The 22,445-nt window shown below is 45.6% G+C and overlaps 2 protein-coding genes across 2 annotated transcripts; one reads left to right on the forward strand and one right to left on the reverse strand.

Moving 5' to 3' along the window:
• Nucleotides 1–204: 204 nt before the first annotated feature.
• Nucleotides 205–3,204, forward strand: TUBB4B (tubulin beta 4B class IVb). The gene is made up of 4 exons (XM_069747743.1): nucleotides 205–362; nucleotides 1,453–1,561; nucleotides 1,636–1,746; nucleotides 1,986–3,204. Exons 1-4 carry the CDS (start codon nucleotides 306–308, stop codon nucleotides 3,044–3,046), a joined length of 1,338 nt encoding a protein of 445 aa, XP_069603844.1. The 5' UTR covers nucleotides 205–305; the 3' UTR covers nucleotides 3,047–3,204.
• Nucleotides 3,205–4,568: 1,364 nt separating this feature from the next.
• Nucleotides 4,569–15,466, reverse strand: CIMIP2A (ciliary microtubule inner protein 2A). Its single transcript, XM_069754516.1, has 6 exons — nucleotides 15,414–15,466; nucleotides 14,947–15,188; nucleotides 9,310–9,458; nucleotides 9,064–9,181; nucleotides 8,459–8,553; nucleotides 4,569–4,724 (listed from the first exon to the last, which is right to left on the reverse strand). The coding sequence occupies exons 1-6, from the start codon at nucleotides 15,464–15,466 to the stop codon at nucleotides 4,569–4,571; spliced, it is 813 nt and encodes a 270-aa protein (XP_069610617.1).
• Nucleotides 15,467–22,445: the final 6,979 nt, after the last annotated feature.

Genomic DNA, 22,445 nt, shown 5'->3' on the forward strand with positions numbered 1-22,445 from the left:
ATCATTTGAATGGAACCAATCAGTGCGTGGGTAGAGACCGGAGTTTAGGTGACCATGACAGCTGACAGGCAGCCAATTAGAACACCCTTATGGTAATATAACATGTGATTGACAGTTTCTTAAGCAATGCCTGGCTCTTGAGTGAGCCCGCCCGCTTCCCGTCATCCAATAGGAACTCTAGCGCCTAGCAACAAGGTCTTGAGCCGCCTATAAAATCTGCTGAGGGAGGCGGTTAAGATCAGTTGCTCGCGCAGTCATCAGAGGAATTTACAGCACAGTCATCTGCCCGGATTTATACCGTCAACATGAGGGAAATCGTGCACCTGCAGGCCGGACAGTGCGGCAACCAGATTGGAGCCAAGGTAATTAATCGGGAGGAAAGGGGAGCCGGGGTTTTCTGTCATAACCGCTGCCTCATTCATACGTTTCCCTACAATATGGCGGCTGTCAGCCATTCAGCCGCATTGCGGAGATTTGTAGCTGCCGTACAGGATGTGTAGCGGCTTCTCGCGCCTACTCCACTCCCCACTGTAATATATTCCTGTCACTTTCACACTCGGTAATTATTCGCCGGCAGTGTGCGGTGGTTAAGCGTCTCTCAACGGCCTTTCCCGCCCCAAAGCCGGCAGTCACGTGACGCGAGCCCGCTGGGCGTGGCTTATCGCAGGACTGTTACTGGTGGGCGTGTCCACCCGGAACCTGTCGCATCACGTGTCACAGGTTACATATTTGAAATTCAAATCTTACAGGTCGGCGGGAATTGACCCTGCGGGCACCACGCGCTCAGTGACGTCACATGTCGTCTGTGGTGCTGCTCTAATGCTGTTGCTTATTGGGGGCTCTGTTTATGGCAGCAGGTGCTGCAGATGGGAACCTCAGTATGACTTGGCATGCTGGTACTTGTGGTCACTAAATTGTCAATCTTCGTCTTTTAGAATGTTATTCACGTAGTGGCTGTGTGGAATCTGTCCACTATAGAGGTTAATGTGTAGTGTTATGGACTGATGTATAAAGCTGCATATGGCTAGGATCTCACTTATATGGGCAAGGATTCTGGCATCTTGCTTGTTTCCTACAATGTACAGACTATGGCGTCCCCTGTAATCAGCAGATGTTGCCCTAGTTCTGGGAAACTTCTATACTCGCAGGGTTTTATAGTTTCTGTGTCTGTTGCTGTGATATAGGACTAATATTGATGACTGTGACCTCTGTAGCTACTTAGAATTCTAATGTTCTGATTCTCATCCTAAACATTATGTTGCTAGGGTTCACAGACTAATCAGTGGTGATCAAAGATTGGTGTGTGTGCGGGCACATGCTGTGAGATGGCATGCCACCTGGTGCTTGCCATGTTACCTGATCTGGGAGTAATAATCCATTGTCTGACACGTTAAAGGAATAGATTATATTTTGGTTTCCTAACTTTTTTTTATTATCTTTTTTCCCCTCTAGTTCTGGGAGGTGATTAGTGATGAACATGGCATTGACCCAACTGGTACCTACCATGGCGACAGTGACCTCCAGCTGGAAAGAATCAATGTATACTACAATGAAGCCACAGGTGACTGACTCTATCATCTAGAAGCCACTATTTTCCCCCTTGAGTTGTTGCTTATGATGTAATCTTGCCTGTAGGTGGCAAATATGTTCCCCGTGCTGTCTTGGTGGACTTGGAGCCTGGTACCATGGACTCTGTGCGCTCTGGACCTTTCGGACAGATCTTCAGGCCAGACAACTTTGTATTCGGTGAGTAATCGGTAGTCTTGTGACTAATATTGGTGGAGAGATGGGTAAACAAAAAAAAAAAAAAATGAAGAGGCATGCCATACTATTGCGATTGTGCAGGCTAATGATGAATTAAAATCCATGTCTTGTGCTGGCAATCGTGGGCTCTTGGGACACCTTGCGGATGATCTGTTACCTTTTCAGGCTGAGGGTTGGATGAGGTTCTTGCATCTTGGTAACTTATTCAATTGTTCTTGTAGGTCAGAGCGGTGCTGGAAACAACTGGGCAAAAGGGCACTACACAGAAGGAGCAGAACTGGTTGACTCGGTACTGGATGTTGTGAGGAAAGAAGCAGAAAGTTGTGACTGTCTCCAGGGTTTCCAGCTTACCCACTCTCTGGGTGGTGGCACTGGGTCTGGTATGGGTACCCTCCTTATCAGCAAGATCAGAGAAGAGTATCCAGACAGAATCATGAACACTTTCAGCGTTGTGCCCTCCCCCAAAGTTTCTGATACTGTAGTAGAGCCATACAATGCCACCCTGTCCGTCCACCAGCTTGTAGAAAACACAGATGAAACCTACTGCATAGATAACGAAGCCCTATATGACATCTGCTTCAGAACCCTGAAACTGACAACCCCCACCTATGGTGACCTGAACCATCTGGTATCAGCCACCATGAGTGGTGTCACCACCTGCCTGCGCTTCCCTGGCCAGCTAAACGCTGACTTGCGTAAACTGGCCGTGAACATGGTGCCTTTCCCACGTCTGCACTTTTTCATGCCTGGCTTTGCCCCACTTACTAGCCGTGGCAGCCAGCAGTACCGTGCCTTAACAGTGCCAGAGCTGACCCAGCAAATGTTTGACGCCAAGAACATGATGGCTGCCTGTGACCCACGGCACGGCCGCTACCTTACTGTAGCCGCAGTGTTCAGGGGCCGCATGTCCATGAAGGAGGTAGATGAGCAGATGCTGAATGTGCAGAACAAGAACAGCAGCTACTTTGTGGAATGGATTCCCAACAATGTGAAAACTGCAGTGTGCGACATCCCACCCCGAGGCCTGAAGATGTCTGCTACATTCATTGGTAACAGCACAGCCATCCAGGAGCTGTTCAAGCGCATCTCTGAGCAGTTCACCGCCATGTTCCGCAGAAAAGCCTTCCTGCATTGGTACACCGGCGAGGGCATGGATGAGATGGAATTCACCGAGGCCGAGAGCAACATGAACGACCTGGTGTCAGAGTACCAGCAGTACCAGGACGCTACAGCAGAAGAGGAAGGAGAGTTTGAGGAAGAGGCCGAGGAGGAGGCTGCATAAGGCGCCCCCTGCAGTTGTAAATTATATTTAAAGCTGTAACTCTCGTTCATGAATTTCTTGTTTCTTGATGTTCATGTTTATTTGTGTTTAACCTTCTCCTGTTCCTCTTTCTTTGCTGTACAGATCTTCACTCCACCATTAAAGCATTTTTCATAAGTCGTCTGAGGTCTTCTTACAGTGGGTACTTGAGGTACAGCTGCCTAGTGGTGGTCCCATAGGTGTAGCCAACTATGTCCCTAAAGCCTGGAGCATAAGATAGCGGTGGGTTACAAAGGTGTCATTGTAACAGGTCTTAATCATATGCATGTTGTGGCTGTGCATGTACAGAAAGCAAACAATTTCCCCCCCATGCCTTTTGTCATTTAAGGGTATGTGCATATGTTGCAGATTTTTCCGCATGGATTCTGCAGAATCCGCTGGTAGAACGCCCTGCGTTTTTCCACCTGCAGATTCCTATAAAGCTTGACACTCCACAGAGAAACCACAGCCAATAAGTCCCATAAAAATATACTTTATTAAAGATATGTTAAAATACCACAAAGGAAAAGGTGCACAGGAAAAAATGGGGCTGTGTACCTTTTCCTTTTACGTTGTGGTATTTTAACATATATTTAAGTATATATTTTTTATTTTTTTTTTATGGGACTTATTGACTGTGGTTTCTCTGTGGAGTGTCAGGATTTGTTATACAGTTGTCCTTTTTTTTTTTTTTTTTTTTTTGTCCTAACATACGCACATGGTACACTAGTGCCACTATTTGCATTTGATCTATTATGATTTGAGCTCGGTGTGTGTATTATGTATGCCGCAATTCTATGATCTAGATTCCTATAAAGGAGTAGGTGTAAAAACCTGCAGAATCAGCACAAAGAATTGACATGCTGCGGATTTAGTTTTCCATAGGTTTACATTGTACTGTACACCACGTGGAAAACTGCTGTGGATCTGCAACGTGTGCACATACCCTTTAAAGGGGCCCATGCTGGGACCCCACTTACAGCAGGATCGATGTAAAACTAAACTGGTTCAGCATACTTGTTAGCTAGACGTGCAGGTGAGTGGTCCCTAACTCGAGTATTTTACCTCACTGTGTGCCAGCAGGCATCAAAATAGATGGGAGGGGGGGGAAGAACAGGTCCCAGGCCTGAAGTGTCTGACAATCGCTTTACCAAGTAGCACAGACCTGTGCTATGGCAGCTATAGTGTACTATATGGACTAATCTAGTGAGAATCCATGTAACATGAGGGACCAGTAGTATGGGTTGTATCACTTAATCCTGACATTAAATATGGGTTCAATTTATGCAGGGGAACCCCCAAGTTATTCCTTAGATGTATTTTATATACTTGCCCAGTACTGGGGTTGGAGTCTGGTTTGGCTTTCAGACTCCACAGCCCTGCCTTAAACACAATCGGCCAAATTGGTGGTCCTATGACAACTACTCACCTGGTACGAAACCTGTGTACTTGGGCATGAGACCAGCGGGGCTATAGATCTTAGTTACAGGCCTGAAAGGTGGTTTCATTCTCCATTCCGAGCTTGTGGCAGGTGGTCTGCTGTAAATCTAGAAATGATAAGCTCAGGACTGGCCCGATGGGCTTGGTAATAATGATCGGTGTAGGTGCCCTCTAACTCAATGGGCATCTCATGATTTGGGGAAGAGCAGGTTCTAGGCTCCTGAGCAGGGTGTTAACATAAATCTGACAGCGGTCAGTCATCTCCGTGTGTGTATACGGCCTTCTAGGACTGTTTAATACCTGTATAGTTATAACCTATGAATAGAGCAAGGTTACAGCTATTTGTGGAGGGCTGGGCTCAGACGCCCGCAGTTGGGAGTCAAACCTAGGCTATGATTCATGTGGAGGAGGGAGGCCTACAAACCCAAGATTATGGTGTGAATAGTTCAGTCGGAACAAGCAAATAGATTTAGAATTCTGCCAAACAATGTGACTGCAGATTACCCAGAAACCGTCCTGGTAACAATGCTGAGAAGGTGCGGTCTGAAGCCATCTTACTGTATAATAACGTAGATTTTTCCTCTTAATAGACTGCAAAAATAATCCCTTGGATACACAAGTACTTCAAAAACAGACCCCATTACCTGCAGTAAGGTATTAAGACCTGACATTCTGGTCAGCCTACAGTGGATGAGGGCATCGGGAATGTGATGCAAATAAATATATATTTTTTTTTTTTTGCTCGCTAGGAGCCAAGTAGTAAGAGTGAATCCTCAGTACTCGGTATCGCTGAGTACGACGCTGTTCTTATGATGTAAAGTGTAATGTGCTGCTGGTGACCTCATAACAAGTCATTGCGAGTCCTAAGAGTACTTGAATCATCCTGGTAGTTGGCTGCACAGACAGACCCTGTAAGCATTATTTTTGATATAACAGATATAGGGACTTAACTTATTTCCACCAGACAATTTCTTTTATCACCAGTAATTTAGAATAGGTGTAAATAATCTATCGGGTGAGGTCAGACTGCTGGGGCTTGCACTGATCACCAGCATGGAGCTGCAGTGCACATGCATCGTCTACCTCTCCATTCCTGATGGGACTGCAGAGCTCTGCTCCTGACTCGCTTTCGGCAGCCCAATAAAGAATAAATAGAAATGCTGTCTGGCATCCAATCTCCTAATCTATTCAAACGGATAAAAAGTCTCCTTGATGGTACACCCACCAATCAGCAAGTTACCCTGCAGATGCATCATAACTTGTTTTCACTGGACAACCGCCTTAATGAAGGGGCAGAATTATAGCCGTTACATTTTTGTGTGTAGAGGTCTGTATTATGTTCTGTACATGGGCTGTATTATAGCTGTTATATTCTTGTACATAAGTAGCAGTATTATAGTAGTTATATTCTTGTACATTGGGTGCAGTATTATAGTAGTTATATTCTTGTACATAGGGGCAGTATTATAGTAGTCATATTCTTGTACATAGGGGGCAGTATTATAGTAGTCATATTCTTGTACATAGGGGGCAGTATTATAGTAGTCATATTCTTGTACATAGGGGGCAGTATTATAGTAGTTATATTCTTGTACATAGGGGCAGTATTATAGTAGTTGTTTTATTTTTGTACATCTAATATGTAAAGCTGAGTGTGTATCGGCCAAGCCCACTCCACATAGCCCCGCCCACTCCGCAACCAATCACTAAGCATCTTTTCACCAGAGCTGTTTAAAAGATGAAAGCTGAGCTGTGATTGGTTGCTATGAGTAACAGTTTTCCTTGTAGACAGTTGTGGTAACAGCCTATTTTATAATTTCTATGGTATTATCGTCCTTCTGTGAAGCTGTAAATAACAATTTATCACAATATGAGAGAAGAAGATGGAGCGCACACCTCAATCCGGACGAAACGAAGCCTTTATTGGAACATCTTACACATGGACGCGGGCGGAAGAAAACATGATGGGAGAAGACGGGACAACAGCTGTTTCGCGCGGCAGGCGCTTCAACAGGTCCTAATGACGGACGTCATTTCCGTCCGTCATTAGGACCTGTTGAAGCGCCTGCCGCGCGAAACAGCTGTTGTCCCGTCTTCTCCCATCATGTTTTCTTCCGCCCGCGTCCATGTGTAAGATGTTCCAATAAAGGCTTCGTTTCGTCCGGATTGAGGTGTGCGCTCCATCTTCTTCTCTCATATTGTGGTGATCGGTATTCTTTGGATGCTGCACCTTCTCAGGACTGATTATTTGGAAGGCTGGTATCTCGGCTTTTTTGGACTAACTCTACGCACGAGGGGTGAGTGTATCGCAGCGGTGCTGCTTCCTGCTCTCTTCATTTTGTGCTTAAATAACAATTTATTACCGTGCTGACACAGACCACCCTCTGACAGACTGCAGGGGGAGCCCAGAATCAGGAACTTCTTTGTCTGGCATGAAGCATCTCATTAACTTAAATTTAAAACAGATTTAAAAAAAAGAAACACGACGGATTTCTCCAATCCATGTATCATTTTAATCGGTGTTTCAGCGCCAACCTGACAATGTTTGCTCTGACGGGATGATGTGGGATATTAGGAGTAGTAGTCTGGTGGCTCTGGCTGACAGGTGATGTGGGATATTAGGGGTAGTAGTCCAGTGCCTCTGACTGGATGATGTTGGATATTAGGGGTAGTATTCCGGTGGCTCTGGCTGATGGGATGATGTGGGGTATTAGGGGTAGTAGTCCAGTACCTCTGGGTGATGTTGGATATTAAAGTGAGTGTGGCTATGCGGCGTGGGCAGGGCTATACACTCAGCTTTATATCTATATAATTGTCTAAGGGTCACTTCCATCTGTCCTTCTGTCTGTCCCGGATATTCATTGGTCGTGGCCTCTGTCATGGAAATCCAAGTCGCTGATTGGTCGTGGCAAAACAGCCACGACCAATCAGCGACGGGCACAGTCCGGCGGCAAAATGGCCGCTCCTTCCTCCCCGCAGTCAGTGCCTGCTCCATAATCCCCTCCAGTCAGCGCTCACACAGGGTTAATGGCAGCGCTAACGCACCGGGTTATGCCGCAGTGTTACACACTCTGTTAATGCTGCTATTAACCCTGTGTGACCAACTTTTTACTATTGATGCTGCCTATGCAGCATCAATAGTAAAAAGACTTAAAGTTAAAAATAATAATAATAAAAAAAAATCGTTATATACTCACCGTCCGTCGGCCCTTCGGATCCACAACAGGCCTTTCCTGCTCCTCGCGACGCTCCGGTTAACGCTCCATGCATTGCGATCTCGTGAGATAATGATGTAGCGGTCTCTCGAGATCGCTACGTCCTCTCGCGAGACCGCAATGCACTCTTGAGACCGGAGCGCGTGAGGAGCGTCGGTAACCGCTTCGCCATGATCAGGGGGCCAAAGGAAGGTGAGTATATAACTATTTTTAATTCTTTTTTTTAACAGTGATATGCCCACATTGCTATATACTGCGTGGGCTGTGCAATATACTGCGTGGGCTGTGCGATATACTACGCGGGCTGTGCGATATACTACATGGGCTGTGCAATATATTACGTGGCTGTGCAATATACCGCGTGGGCTGTTATATACTACGTGGCTGTGCTATATATACTACGTGGCTGTGTAATATAGCACGTGGGCTGTTATATACTACGTGGCTGTGCTATATACTACGTGGCCGGCCGCGAACAATCAGCGACAGGCGCGAGATTTGAACCACGCTTCGCTAATTGGTCGCGGCCGGCCGAATCCTGTGTATTCAATGTATTATTCTAAAATCTTGACAAATAAACTACATACATATTCTAGAATACCCGATTCCTTACAATCGGGCCACCATCTAGTATATATAGATATAATCATTATAATTTGTTATAACTAACCACAGTTAGTAACTGTTCCTGGGCAATGCCGGGCTCTTCAGCTAGTTTACATTAAATTACATTTCTCACCTGAATCTTATCAAATTCATCCATACTTGCTTTGATCCCTGGTCCAAAACCAACTCCAAGAGCATATTGGTTTCGGGGAATGAATCCGTTATAACCTATTGGTGACACAGAGAACTACAAGTAATATAATGTGTATATCTATGTATATTATGACCCTTGATGCACTGGTTATCATGGGGTCTCGTTTTGTCCTATAAGCTCTTTATGGCTCTCACTATAGCGCCCTGATGGGCCAAGTATCTGGAGGACAAATGAGGTGAGGTGATGGTGCTGCGGTGCAGAGTTTTAGCTGTAACACTACAGCGCCATCTAGAGGCCGCATTGTGTCGTTTCTATGCGCCTCTATTATTTTTAACTATTTAACTCAAGCTTCACCTTTAATATGATAGTCATTTAGGGGCAGATGTCCTTCATATCTGCTTCTAAACCAGTGATCAGTCCGTGGCTATACAGTAGCTGGGAGTTGTCGTCTCAATATCTGAAGGACCGTAGATTGGAGACCACCATGCTGAGATTTTGGGGTCCTTCCAATTTTTGGCAAAATAAGTCTGTCACTTTCCACTCCCCTAAATGCTATTGGCAACCCCTCCCAAGGAGCTACTTACCAGGGATGGCCTTACGCTGTAGATTATCAGGTAGGTCTACTTTAAGAGCTTTCATGTATTTATTTAAAGGGGATTTGTATTCTTCCTTTGGCGTCCATTGTCTCTTGGTGTAAACGTCCTGTAAGGAGAACCCAAAAGCTGATTGCCAGGAAGAGCTGAAAGGGGCAGAACCTACTATGTGACAATGTGGCAACTAATTTGGCAGGAAATAGGGCCTCTTTCAAGAAGTCACACGTTTTCTCATACTTTTCCGTTGTGGTCGTACGTATATTCCGCTGGCTGTTTCATATGCCATCTTGTCACCGATGAATGGACCTCTGGACCGCCGTCCGCTGCGTCAGGGACCATGTAACACAAAGAGGTGGAGTGCTGACACCACATCGTAGGCCGGAGACCTGCAGGGGGGACACTAAGAGTAACCAAGTCTGCTGTTTCTTCCCTATACTATAAAGTGATACTATTGACAAGTGGAAGGAAACCGAAGTGGAGACCCTGTAATGTAACAAGCGGGGAGGTCCATCAGACCTGCCTGAGCAGAGAGAACATGTCGGACTAGTAGGTATTGGTAAAAAAAAGCGTTAGATTGAATTCCTCTTGGAGCTGATGAAAACGTCTACGGACAGAGTTTGTAAATAATTGTTCTATCGCTCAGATCCTTTTTGGTCCCAATCAGAAAAACCCTTTAACTTTGATAATTCACCCAAATTGGGATTATGCCATAACGTTCTGCATTTAGTGTATCTGTAATTACCCGTTCGTTTCTTTCCTCTGTCCCACACTTTATACACTAGCGCCAATGTGGGGGGAGAATAATCACAGAAGAATCCCAGACTCCAGAAGTCACAGGGGTGAGGCCCATGTCACATTATGTACTTGTCCGTGTCATCTCTATTCCCATCCATGGAGGTGTTGTAGTTGGGGTCCAATAAAATACAGCCATGGGTCAGGAACGGCCGGACCACCCTCATCCTTATTATGTGGCAGAATTTGTAGCGTTATTCTGCTGATTACGCCATATTAATTCCCAGAACATGGGACGGAGGAAGGCAACGGGGGAATCCTAATCTTCAGCATAAGACAGTGTGGACAATTGTTCAGCTTTGTGGGAATAGTTTGGGGAAGACCCTTAAGGTACCTTCACACTGACCAACTTCACAACGATATCGCTAGCGATCCGTGACGTTGCAGCGTCCTGGATAGCGATATCGTTATGTTTGACACGCAGCAGCGATCTGGATCCTGCTGTGACATCGTTGGTCGGAACAGAAAGTCCAGAACTTTATTTCGTCGCTGGATCACCCGCTGACATAGCTGGATCAGCGTGTGTGACGCCGATTCAGCGATGTCTTCACTGGTAACCAGGGTAAACATCGGGTTACTAAGCGCAGGGCCGCGCTTAGTAACCCGATGTTTACCCTGGTTACCAGTGTAAATGTAAAAAAAAAAAAAACACTACATACTTACATTCCGGTGTCTGTCGCGTCCCTCGGCGTTCTGCTTCCCTGCACTGTGAGTGCAGGCCGGCCGTAAAGCAGATTACAGCGGTGACGTCACCGCTGTGCTTTACGGCCAGCGCTCACAATCAGTGCAGGAAAGCACAGCGCCGGGGGACAGACACCGGAATGTAAGTATGTGGGGTTTGGTTTTTTTACATTAGCACTGGTAACCAGGGTAAACATCGGGTTACTAAGCGCAGCCCTGCGCTTAGTAACCCGATGTTTACCCTGGTTACCAGGGGACTTCGCATAGTTGGTCGCTGGAGAGCTGTCTGTGTGACAGCTCTCCAGCGACCACACAGCGACGCTGCAGCGATCGGGATCGTTGTCTAGATCGCTGCAGCGTCGCTAAATGTGACGGTACCTTTACCTGTACACCATGACTGTGCATAGCGCATAAGGACCATAAAGACACAAAGGAGGAGTTTATAGTAGGGGGGGTCTTAGGCTGGTTTCATATTTGCGTTCAGGAGGGCTGCGATGGCTGCATACTTCCTTTCTTCCTCCCTGAAGTTCCGCCTACTTCTGTATGCGTCCTGCGTACCTATCTTAAACATTGGGAACGCAGGGACATGCGTTGTATGCGGATGCGTCCACATGCAGCTTTTTGACATGTGCGGCGACCGCACGGAAATGCAAAATTTGGCGCTTTCGTGCAGTCGCCACACAATCAAATCAGCGCATGCGGATGCATCCGCATACAACGCAGGTCCATGCGTTCCCAATGTTTAAGACAGGTACGCAAGACGCATGGAGAAGTAGACGGAGCTTCAGGGAAGAAGAAAGGAAGTAGGCAGCCATCCGCAGCCCTCCTGAACACAAATATGAAACCAGCCTTACCTGTATATTCTGCAGGGTTCCTAGTAATATTGGGGTACTTTCTGTATATAGTTGGGGGGTCTTATATGTATATTCTATGGGGTGGCTAGTAATATTGGGGTACCTGCTGTATAGTAGAGGTCTTAGGCCTCTTTCACACTTCCGTTTTTTACAATTGGTCACAATCCATCAAAATGTTGAAAAGACGGATCCTGTGCAGATTGTAAAAAACGGATGCACTGTGTCCATTTTTTTTGACAGATCCATCGAGGCTATGTGTACATGTTGTGTATGCGTCTTCACCACGTTTTTCCGCTGCCAAAACGCATACACAACACAACCCAGGTTAAAAATAATTTAAAAAAATAAATCGTGATATTCTCACCTTCCGGCGTCCCCCGCAGCCTTTGCGATGCTCCAGGCAGCTAGCGTTCCCAGTGATTCTTTGCGAGACAATGATCCGTGATGACGTATCAGTCTCGCAAGACCGCAACGTCATCAGGTCATTTCACAAGGCAGCTGCCGGCAGCATCGGGAAGGCTGCGGGGGATGCCGGAAGGTAATAATATCACGATTTTTTATTTTTTTTTATTATTTTTAACATATCTTTTTAATATTGATGCTGCATAGGCAGCATCAATAGTAAAAAGAGCGAGAGAGAATTTCCCTGATGGGAAATTCCTCCGCACACGCTCAGTTTCAAAAGACGGGACCCGTCGCTGGATTCCTGCCTTTGACAGCGTCCATAGGCTTCCATTATAGCCAGTGACGGACAGCGCAGGATCCGTCGCTGCGCAATTTTCCGACGTGCACAAAAACATTTCTATGCGTTGTCTCTGCCCGACGGACAGCAATTTTACAACGGATCCAGTGCACGACAGATGAAACGTGAGGCCATCCGTCACAATAAGGCTACTTTCACACTGGCGTTTTTTGCAATACATCGCAATGCGTCGTTTATGGCAAAAAACGCATCCTGCAAAGTTGTTTGCAGGATGCGTTTTTGCCCCATAGATTAACATTTGCGATGCATTGCCACACGTCGCAACCGTCGTGCGACGGTTGCGCCGTGTTGTGGCGTACCGCCGGGAGCAAAAAACGTTAAATGTAAAGTTTTTTGCTGCAGACGGACCGCTTTTTCCGAACGCGCATGCGCGGCCGGAACTCCGCCCCCACCTCCCCGCACCTCACAATGGGGCAGCGGATGCGCCGGAGAAATGCATCCGCTGCACCCGTTGTGCAGTGCGTCAAACGCTAGCGTCGGAATCTCGGTCGCTAATACAAGTCTATGAGAAAAAAAACTGATCCAGCAGAAACATTTGCTGGATCCATTTTTTTCACAAAATGACGCATTGTGACGGTAAAAGAAAGACGGAAGTGTGAAAGATGCCTCTCCTTTATATTCTGCAGGGTGACTAGTAATATTGGGGTACCTGCTGTATATAGTTGGGGTCTTACCTGTATATTCTGTGCGATGGCTAGTAATATTGGGGTACCTGCTGTATATAGTTGGGGGGGGGGTCTTACCTGTATATTCTGCAGGGTGACTAGTAATATTGGGGTACCTGCTGTATATAGTTGGGGGGGGGGGGGGTCTCACCTGTATATTCTGCAGGGTGACTAGTAATATTGGGGTACCTGCTGTATATAGTTGGGGGGGGGTCTTACCTGTATATTCTACAGGGTGGCTAGTAATATTGGGGTACCTGCTGTATATAGTTGGGGGGGGGTCTTACCTGTATATTCTGTGCGGTGACTAGTAATATTGGGGTACCTGCTGTATATAGTTGGGGGGGGGTCTTACCTGTATATTCTGTGCGGTGGCTAGTAATATTGGGGTACCTGCTGTATATAGTTGGGGGGGGGTCTTACCTGTATATTCTACGGGGTGGCTAGTAATATTGGGGTGCCTGCTGTATATAGTTGGGGGGGGGGGTCTTACCTGTATATTCTGCAGGGTGACTAGTAATATTGGGGTACCTGCTGTATATAGTTGAGGTCTTACCTGTATACTCTGCAGGGTGGCTAGTAATATTGGGGTACCTGCTGTATATAGTTGGGAGGGGGGGTCTTACCTGTATATTCTGCAGGGTGACTAGTAATATTGGGGTACCTGCTCTATATAGTTGGGGTCTTACCTGTATATTCTGTGCGGTGGCTAGTAATATTGGGGTACCTGCTGTATATAGTTGGGGTCTTACCTGTATATTCTGTGCGGTGGCTAGTAATATTGGGGTACCTGCTGTATATAGTTGGGGGGGGTCTTACCTGTATATTCTGCGGGGTGGCTAGTAATATTGGGGTACCTGCTGTATATAGTTGGGGTCTTACCTGTATATTCTGCGGGGTGGCTAGTAATATTGGGGTACCTGCTGTATATAGTTGGGGTCTTACCTGTATATTCTGTGCGGTGACTAGTAATATTGGGGTACCTGCTGTATATAGTTGGGGGGGGGGGGTCTAACCTGTATATTCTGCGGGGTGGCTAGTAATATTGGGGTACCTGCTGTATATAGTTGGGGTCTTATCTGTATATTCTGTGTGGTGACTAGTAATATTGGGGTACCTGCTGTATGTAGTTGGGGGGGGGTCTTACCTGTATATTCTGCAGGGTGGCTAGTAATATTGGGGTACCTGCTCTATATAGTTGGGGTCTTACCTGTATATTCTGTGCGGTGACTAGTAATATTGGGGTACCTGCTGTATATAGTGGGGGGGGGGGGGGTCTTACCTGTATATTCTGTGGGGTGGCTAGTAATATTGGGGTACCTGCTGTATATAGTTGGGGTCTTACCTGTATATTCTTGGGGGTGGCTAGTAATATTGGGGTACCTGCCTGCTGTATATAGTTGGGGGGGGGGGGTCTTACCTGTATATTCTGCAGGGTGGCTAGTAATATTGGGGTACCTGCTGTATATAGTTGGGGTCTTACCTGTATATTCTGTGCGGTGACTAGTAATATTGGGGTACCTGCTGTATATAGTTGGGGTCTTACCTGTATATTCTGTGCGGTGACTAGTAATATTGGGGTACCTGCTGTATATAGATGGTGTCTTACCTGTATATTCTGTGCGGTGACTAGTAATATTGGGGTACCTGCTGTATATAGTTGGGGTCTTACCTGTATATTCTGCGGGGTGACTAGTAATATTGGGGTACCTGCTGTATATAGATGGTGTCTTACCTGTATATTCTGTGCGGTGACTAGTAATATTGGGGTACCTGCTGTATATAGTTGGGGTCTTACCTGTATATTCTGCGGGGTGACTAGTAATATTGGGGTACCTGCTGTATATAGATGGTGTCTTACCTGTATATTCTGTGCGGTGACTAGTAATATTGGGGTACCTGCTGTATATAGTTGGGGTCTTACCTGTATATTCTGCGGAGTGGCTAGTAATATTGGGGTACTTGCTGCATATAGTTGGGGGGGTCTTACCTGTATATTCTGTGCGGTGACTAGTAATATTGGGGTACCTGCTGTATATAGATGGTGTCTTCCTGCATATTCTGCGGGGTGACTAGTAATATTGGGGCACTTGCTGTATATAGCTCGGGGGGGTCTTACCTGTATATCCAGATGGGATGTAAATTTTAGGTAAGACGATTCCTTTGTCTGCAGTACAGCTGTGAACTTGTGTTGGTTGCAGTTTGGGGGGCTCAGCTGGCATCTTGATGGGGGATTGCCTCAGGGGTGACAAAATGGAGTGATGGCTTTTGGTCACAGAGGGGTCAGGAAGGAGGCTGATTGTGGTGGAGCCATAGGTGGTTCCCAGCTGATTGCGAAGTCGGGGGCAAAATGCTGTACAACTATAGAATAAAATAAAATGAACATTTCCACAGAGAGTAGAGGGCCCCAGACTAAAACAGAGGCTCCTAGCTCTGGGCCACATGCCCCATTGTCCGCATATATCTCAGCACCCTGGAGACGGGGAGTCCTGCTTCCCGCCACACTACCCATTAGAAACAACAATGAGCCCATGTGGGGCCCTGTGTAAGTGAGAGCCATTGTTACAGCAGCCACAGGGCACTCACCCAGGGATGTGATATGGATCCATGAACCGGCAGCTCTTGGGTTCTTGCGCCATTTTTACATTGTAGCCCCGCTGGCTCTGAGGTGCAGGAGAAAACATGAACTAGGGGTGACACTGTGGCCAGAGCATTATACAGTGGCTGTTACTAGGCAACCATTGTGAGGTAACAGGTTCTGATAACTCATCGGAATCCAAAGCCGGAACGCTCCATGTCAATAAGAGGAGGAAACCTCATGTAAGGCCGAGTGGCTGAGACGTATCACATACAGCTGGCTTAGATACAGCAATGCAGCAAATTATCACATATGACGGGCTTTAATATTACTATTTATTTATTTATATAGCCCCATTAATTCCATGGTGCCGTACACTAGACAGGGTTACATCAAAATACAAATATCACATACAGTAATCAAAACTAACAATGACAGACTGATACAGAGGGGCGAGGACCCTACAGTAGGTCGAGGGTTACAGTAGCTCCGATGGTGTTGAGGTGGCCGTGTGATCATTACAGATTGTAAGCTTTTTTGAAGAGATGGGTTTTCAGGTTCAGTTTGAAGGATCCAAATGTGGTAGATAACTGGACGTGTTGGGGCACAGAATTCCAGAGGATGGGTGATATTCTGGAGAAGTCTTGGAGGCGATTGGGTGAGGAGCGAATAAGCGTGGAGGAGTGAAGGAGGTCTTGGAAGGACCAGAGATTATGTGAGGGAAGATATTGGGAGATTAGTTTGGAAATATACGGAGGAGAAAGGTTATGGATGGCTTTGTAGGTCAGCGTTAGTAGTTTAACCCCTTAGTGACAGAGCCAATTTGGTACTTAATGACCGAGCCAATTTTTACAATTCTGACCACTGTCATTTTATGAGGTTATAACTCTGGAACGCTTTAACGGATCCCGCTGATTCTGAGATTATTTTTTTTGTGACATATTGTACTTCATGTTAGTGGTAACATTTCTTCGATATTACTTGCGATTATTTATGAAAAAAAACGGAAAGTTGGCGAAAATTTTTAAAATTTTGCAATTTTCAAACTTTGTATTTTTATGCCCTTAAATCAGAGAGATATGTCCCAAAAAATAGTTAATAAATAACATTTCCCACATGTCTACTTTACATCAGCACAATTTTGGAAATAATTTTTTTTTTGTTAGGGAGTTATAAGGGTTAAAAGTTGACCAGCAATTTCTCATTTTTACAACACCATTTTTTTAGGGACCACATCACATTTGAAGTCATTTTGAGGGGTCTATATGATAGAAATAACCAAGTGTGACACTATTCTAAAAACTGCACCCCTCAAGGTGCTCAAAACCACATTCAAGAACTGAAACAATGTGGAAGGAAATAATGAACATTTAACTTTAAAAAAAAAAAAAAACATTTTAATTCAGAACCATTTTTTTTTTTTTTAGGGGAAAAACAGAAATGTAACCATAAATTTTGTTGTGCAATTTCTCCTGAATACGCCGATACCCTATGTGTGGGGTTAAACCACTGTTTGGGTGCACCGCAGAGCTTGGAAGAGAAGGAGCGCCGTTTGACTTTTTCAATGCAGAATTGGCTGGAATTGAGATCGGATGCCGTGTCATGTTTAGAGAGCCCCTGATGTGCCTAAACAGTGGAAATGCTCCAAAAGTGACACCATTTTGGAAACTAGACCCCTTAAGGAACTTATCTAGATGTATGGTGAGCACTTTGAACCCCGAAGTGCTTCACAGAAGTTTATAACGTAGAGCCGTGAAAATAAAAAATCGCATTTGTTTACACAAAAATGATCTTTTCACCCACAAATTCTTATTTTCACAAGGGTAGCAGGAGAAATGAGACCACAAAAGTTGTTGTGCAATTTCTCCTGAGTACGTCGATGCCCCATATGTGGGGGTAAACTACTGTTTGGGTGCACCGCAGAGCTTGGAAGAGAAGGAGTGCCGTTTTACTTTTTCAATGTAGAATTGGCTGGAATTGAGATCGGACGCCATGTCGCGTTTGAAGAGCCCCTGATGTGCCTAAACAGTGGAAACCCCCCACAGTGACACCATTTTGGAAACTAGACCCCTTAAGGAACTTATCTAGATGTGTGGTGAGCACTTTAAACCCCCAGGTGCTTCACGGAAGTTTATAACGTAGAGCCGTGAAAATAAAAAATCACATTTTTTCTACACAAATGATCTTTTTGCCCCCCAATTTTTATTTTCACAAGGGTAACAGGAGAAATTAGACCACAAAAGTTGTTGTGCAATTTCTCCTGAGTACGTCGATGCCCCATATGTATGGGTAAACTACTGTTTGGGTGCACCGCAGAGCTTGGAAGAGAAGGAGTGCCGTTTTACTTTTTCAATGTAGAATTGGCTGGAATTGAGATCGGACGCCATGTCGCATTTGGAGAGCCCCTGATGGGCCTAAACAGTAGAACCCCCACACAAGTGACCCCATTTTGGAAACTAGACCCCTTAAGGAACTTATCTAGATGTGTGGTGAGCACTTTAAACCCCCAAGTGCTTCACAGAAATTTATAAAGTAGAGCCGTGAAAATAAAAAATCCTTTTTTTTCTTCAAAAATGATTTTTTAGCCTGCAATTTTTTATTTTCTCAAGGGTAACAGGAGACATTGGACCCTAAAGTCTGTTGACCAGTTTGTCCTGAGTATGCTGATACCCCATATGTGGGGGGAGCACTGTTTGGTCACCCATCGGGGCTCGGAAGGGAAGGAGTGCTGCTTGGAATGCAGACTTTGATGGGATGGTTTGCAGGCGTCATGTTGCATTTGCAGAGCTCCTGATGTACCTAAACAGTAGAAACCCCCCACAAGTGACCCCATTTTGGAAACTAGACCCCCCAAAGAGCTTATCTAGATGTGTGGTGAGCACTATGAACCCCCAACTGCTTCACAGAAGTTTATAATGTAGAGCCATGAAAAAAAATCATATTTTTTTCCACAAAAATGACCTTTTCACCCCCAAATTTTTACTTTTACAAGGGTAACAGGAGAAATTGGACCCAAAATTTATTGTGCAATTTATGCTGAGTAGGCTGATATCCCATATGTGGGGGTAAACCACTGTTTGGGTGCATGGCAGAGCTCGGAAGGAAAGGAGCACCTTTTTGGAATGCAGACTTTGATAGAATGGTCTGCGGGCGTTATGTTGCGTTTGCAGAGCCACTGATGTACCTAAACAGTAGAAACCCCCCCCTCAAGTGACCCCATTTTGGAAAGTAGACCCCTCAAGGAACTTATCTAGATGTGTGGTGAGAACTTTGAATGCCCAAGTGCTTCACAGAGGCGGGAGATGATTAGGGCATGCACAAGCATTTTGGTAGAGTGAGGGTTGAGGAAAGGACGGATTCTGTAAATATTTTTGAGCTGGAGGCAACAGGAGGTGGCGAGAGCTTGGATGTGCGGTTTGAAGGACAGGGCAGAGTCAAGGGTTACTCTGAGGCAGCGGATTACTGGGACAGAGGAAAGTGTGAATTTATTTATTGTGATAGATAGATCAGGTAGGGAGGTAATGCGAGATGGAGGAAAGATAATTAGTTCAGATTTGTCCACATTGAGTTTGAGGAAGCGAGAGGAGAAGAAGGAGGATATGGCTGATAGACACTCTGGGATTCTGGAGAGCAGAGAGGTGACATCTGGGCCAGAGAGGTAGATCTGAGTGTCATTGACATATAGATGGTACTGGAAGCCATAGGACTTTATGAGTTGTCCCAGGCTAAGGGTATAGATTGAGAAGAGAAGAGGTCCTAGGACAGAGCCTTGAGGGACACAAACAGAGAGTGGGCGAGATGAAGAGGTAGTATGGGAGTAGAAAACGCTAAATCTGCCGTTGGTAAGGTATGAGGAGATCCAGGAGAGGGCAAGGTCTTTGACACTAAAGGAAGAGAGGATCTGTTGTTGGAGGCAGTGGTCAACTGTGTCGAAGGCAGAGGACAGGTCTAGAAGGATGAGTATAGAGAATTGTCTTTTGGCTTTGGCTGTAAGTAAGTCGTTTGTAAGTTTGGTCAGGGCAGTCTCAGTGGAAAGGTGGGGACAGAAGCCAGATTGTAGGTTGTCGAAGAGCGAGTTAGATGCAAGGTGAGAGGAAAGTTCAGCGTGGACGTGCTGCTCAAGGAGTTAGGAAGCAAATGGGAGCAAAGATATGGGGCGATAGCTGGACATAGCGCTTGGGTCAAGGGATGGCTTTTTGAGGATAGGTGTGATTGTGGCATGTTTGAAAGCAGAGAGGAAGGTACCAGAAGTTAGTGATAGATTGAAGAGATCGGTTAGGGATGGGATTATTGTAGTGGTGAGGTTGGGAATGAATGGGATGGGGTCAAGTGCCCAAGTGGTGAGGTGTTATTTGGAGAGAAGATGAGCAAGCTGTCCTTCAGTGATTTTGGAGAGAGAAGTTATGGGGTTAGGGCATTGGTCTGGCATACAAAGGGGTTGTGGTGGTTTGACAACAAAGACTTGTCTTGTTTGGTCTATCTTATTTTTGAAGTGCGTGGCAAAGTCCTCAGCAGAGATTGCGGGAGTGGTGGGCAGAGGAGGGAGTTAAAAGTGTTGAACAACTGTTTGGGGTTGTGGGATAAGGAAGATACAAGGGATGTAAAGTAGGTCTGTTTAGCAGAGGTGAGAGCTGATTTGAATGCGAGTGTTGCTTGTTTGAGTGCAGTGAAATCATCTTGCGAATGCGTTTTCTTTCAACACCGTTCTACAATTCTGGATACTTGCCAAAGCTTTTTAGTGATGTTACTGTGCCAGGGTTGTCTATTGATTCGTCGCACTCTGCTATGCATGACTGGGGCGACTGAGTCGATGGCTGATGCCAGAGTGGCATTGTAGAAACTAGTGGTAGTGTCTGTGTCGTGGAGTGAAGCTATGGAGGACAGTGGCTGAACAGAGTTAGAGAGTGAACGAGGGTCTAGATGTACGAGGTTTCTGTGGGGATGCGCATGTTGCTGGACATGGATGACAGGTGTGGAGGACAGTGATGAGAAAGTGAGTAGATGGTGGTCAGATAGAGGGAGAGGGAAGGTGGTGAAGTTAGATAGGGAGCAGAAACAAGTGAAGACCAGGTCTAATGTCCATCTGTGTGGGTGGCTGAGGAGGACCACTGAGTAAGTCCAAAAGATGAAGTAAGGGACAGGAGTTTGGAGGCTGCTGACTGGTGGTTGTCAATGGGGATGTTGAAGTCACCCATGATGATGGTGGGAATATCAGTAGAGAGAAAGTGAAGAAGCCAGGTAGAGCATTGGTCAATAAAGGCAGTGGTCGGGCCCAGAGGTCGGTATATGACAGCCATTTGGAGGTTGGAGGGAGATTACATGCGGACAGAGTGGACTTCAAAAGACGGGAGGATAAGGGAGGGAAGAGGTGGGATTTGGCTAAAGGTGCAGTTAGAAGAAAGGAGAAGGCCTACTCCTCCACCATGTCTGTTGCCAGGCAGAGGAATGTGGGTGAAGTGGAGGCTGCCGTAACATAGCACAGCAGGGAAGGCTGTGTCAGAGGGTGTCAGCCATGTTTCGGTGAGGCCCAGGAAGGAAAGATTACGAGAGGTAAAGAGGCTGTGAATCTCATGGAGTTTATTGAAGATGGAGTGGGCATTCCAGAGTGATCCAGAGAGAGGGAGCAGGGTGGTGGGCGTCAAGGGCATAGATTTAAGGTGGGCAAGATTTCAGGTGTTTATATTGGGTTGGGAGCAATAGGAGGGGGTAGTAATGGGAGGTGTGAGCTGTGGGGGTCCAGGATTGGGAGATATGTCTCCAGCAGTGAGGAGGCGCAGAGAGACAGAGCAGGTGGGAGAAGGAGAGTGGTGAGCTTGTTTTGTGTTTTATTAGGAGAGATCTGAGGTTGAGGAGCAGGTCTGTGGAGGAGGTCAGGTGGGCAGGCAAGAGGGAAGGAGAGATTATTACTTGGTCCATACAAGAGAAAAGTGAACTGCACTAGAGATGATATGAGTGCATATTAGAAGTGAAATGGCCTTTTAGTTAACTGAATATTATCAGCTATGCAAATGATTTGTGGTGCTCAGCACAGAATAAACATGTTAGTCTAATGCTTGACAAAAGAGGAAACAAAAATGCGGCACTCACCACGTTTGCAGTATCGTCGTCCTTTCCAGTACTCCCCGCATTTCTCCATAAGCCCAAATCCCGCACTCAAATGCCTGCACCATTGGTGAAATAAAAGATTTTTGAAAAATACTGCAAACGTGGTGAGTGCCGCATTTTTTTCCTCTTTTGTCAAGCATGAGATTATTACTTGGTTAGAGGGTGCTGGGGTTTTGGGATGGCGAAGGAGAGTGAGAAGTAATGGAGCCAAAACTGTTAGAGCGTATGTCAGCATGATGACAGTGTGGAGGAAAGGGAAAGAAATTTTGTATATTTAATAACCGTTGTTAGGCGTACCTTCTGTTCACTTCTGGCTCATTTCTGGCATATTTCTGCTGTATCCTTTTAGAGACATCCTTATATAGACAGACCATAGAGAAATGCAGTACAATGCATACATGAAATAATCAGATACAGCTGCTCATCATACAGTATTATTGAATACTTAGATACAGCAGCTCTGTAGACACTACCACACATAATGTTAGGTAGCCTTGCAGTGCTGGGGTCAAATCCCACCAAGGACAACATCTGCAAGGAGTTTGTATGTTCTCCCTGTATTTGCGAGGGTTTCCTCCGGTTTCTGAGTTTCTTCCCACATTCCAAAGACATACTGATAGGGAATCTAGATTGTGAGTTCCAATGGGGACGGCGGCGATAATGTCTGCAAAGCGCTGTGGAACTAATGGCGATATATACAGGTGCCTCTCACAACATTAGAATATCATCAAAAAGTAAAATTATTTCAGTTCTTCAATACAAAAAGTAAAACTCATATATTATATAGAGTTATTACAGACAGAGAGATCTATTTCAAGTGTTTATTTCTGTTCATGTTGATGATTATGGCTTACAGCCAATGAAAACCCAAAAGTCATTATCTCAGTAAATTAGAATACTTTATAACACCAGCTTGAAAAGTGATTTTAAAATCC

This window comes from Ranitomeya imitator, chromosome 2 (genome assembly GCF_032444005.1).
Source record: "Ranitomeya imitator isolate aRanImi1 chromosome 2, aRanImi1.pri, whole genome shotgun sequence".
Taxonomy (NCBI): Eukaryota; Metazoa; Chordata; class Amphibia; order Anura; family Dendrobatidae; genus Ranitomeya; species Ranitomeya imitator.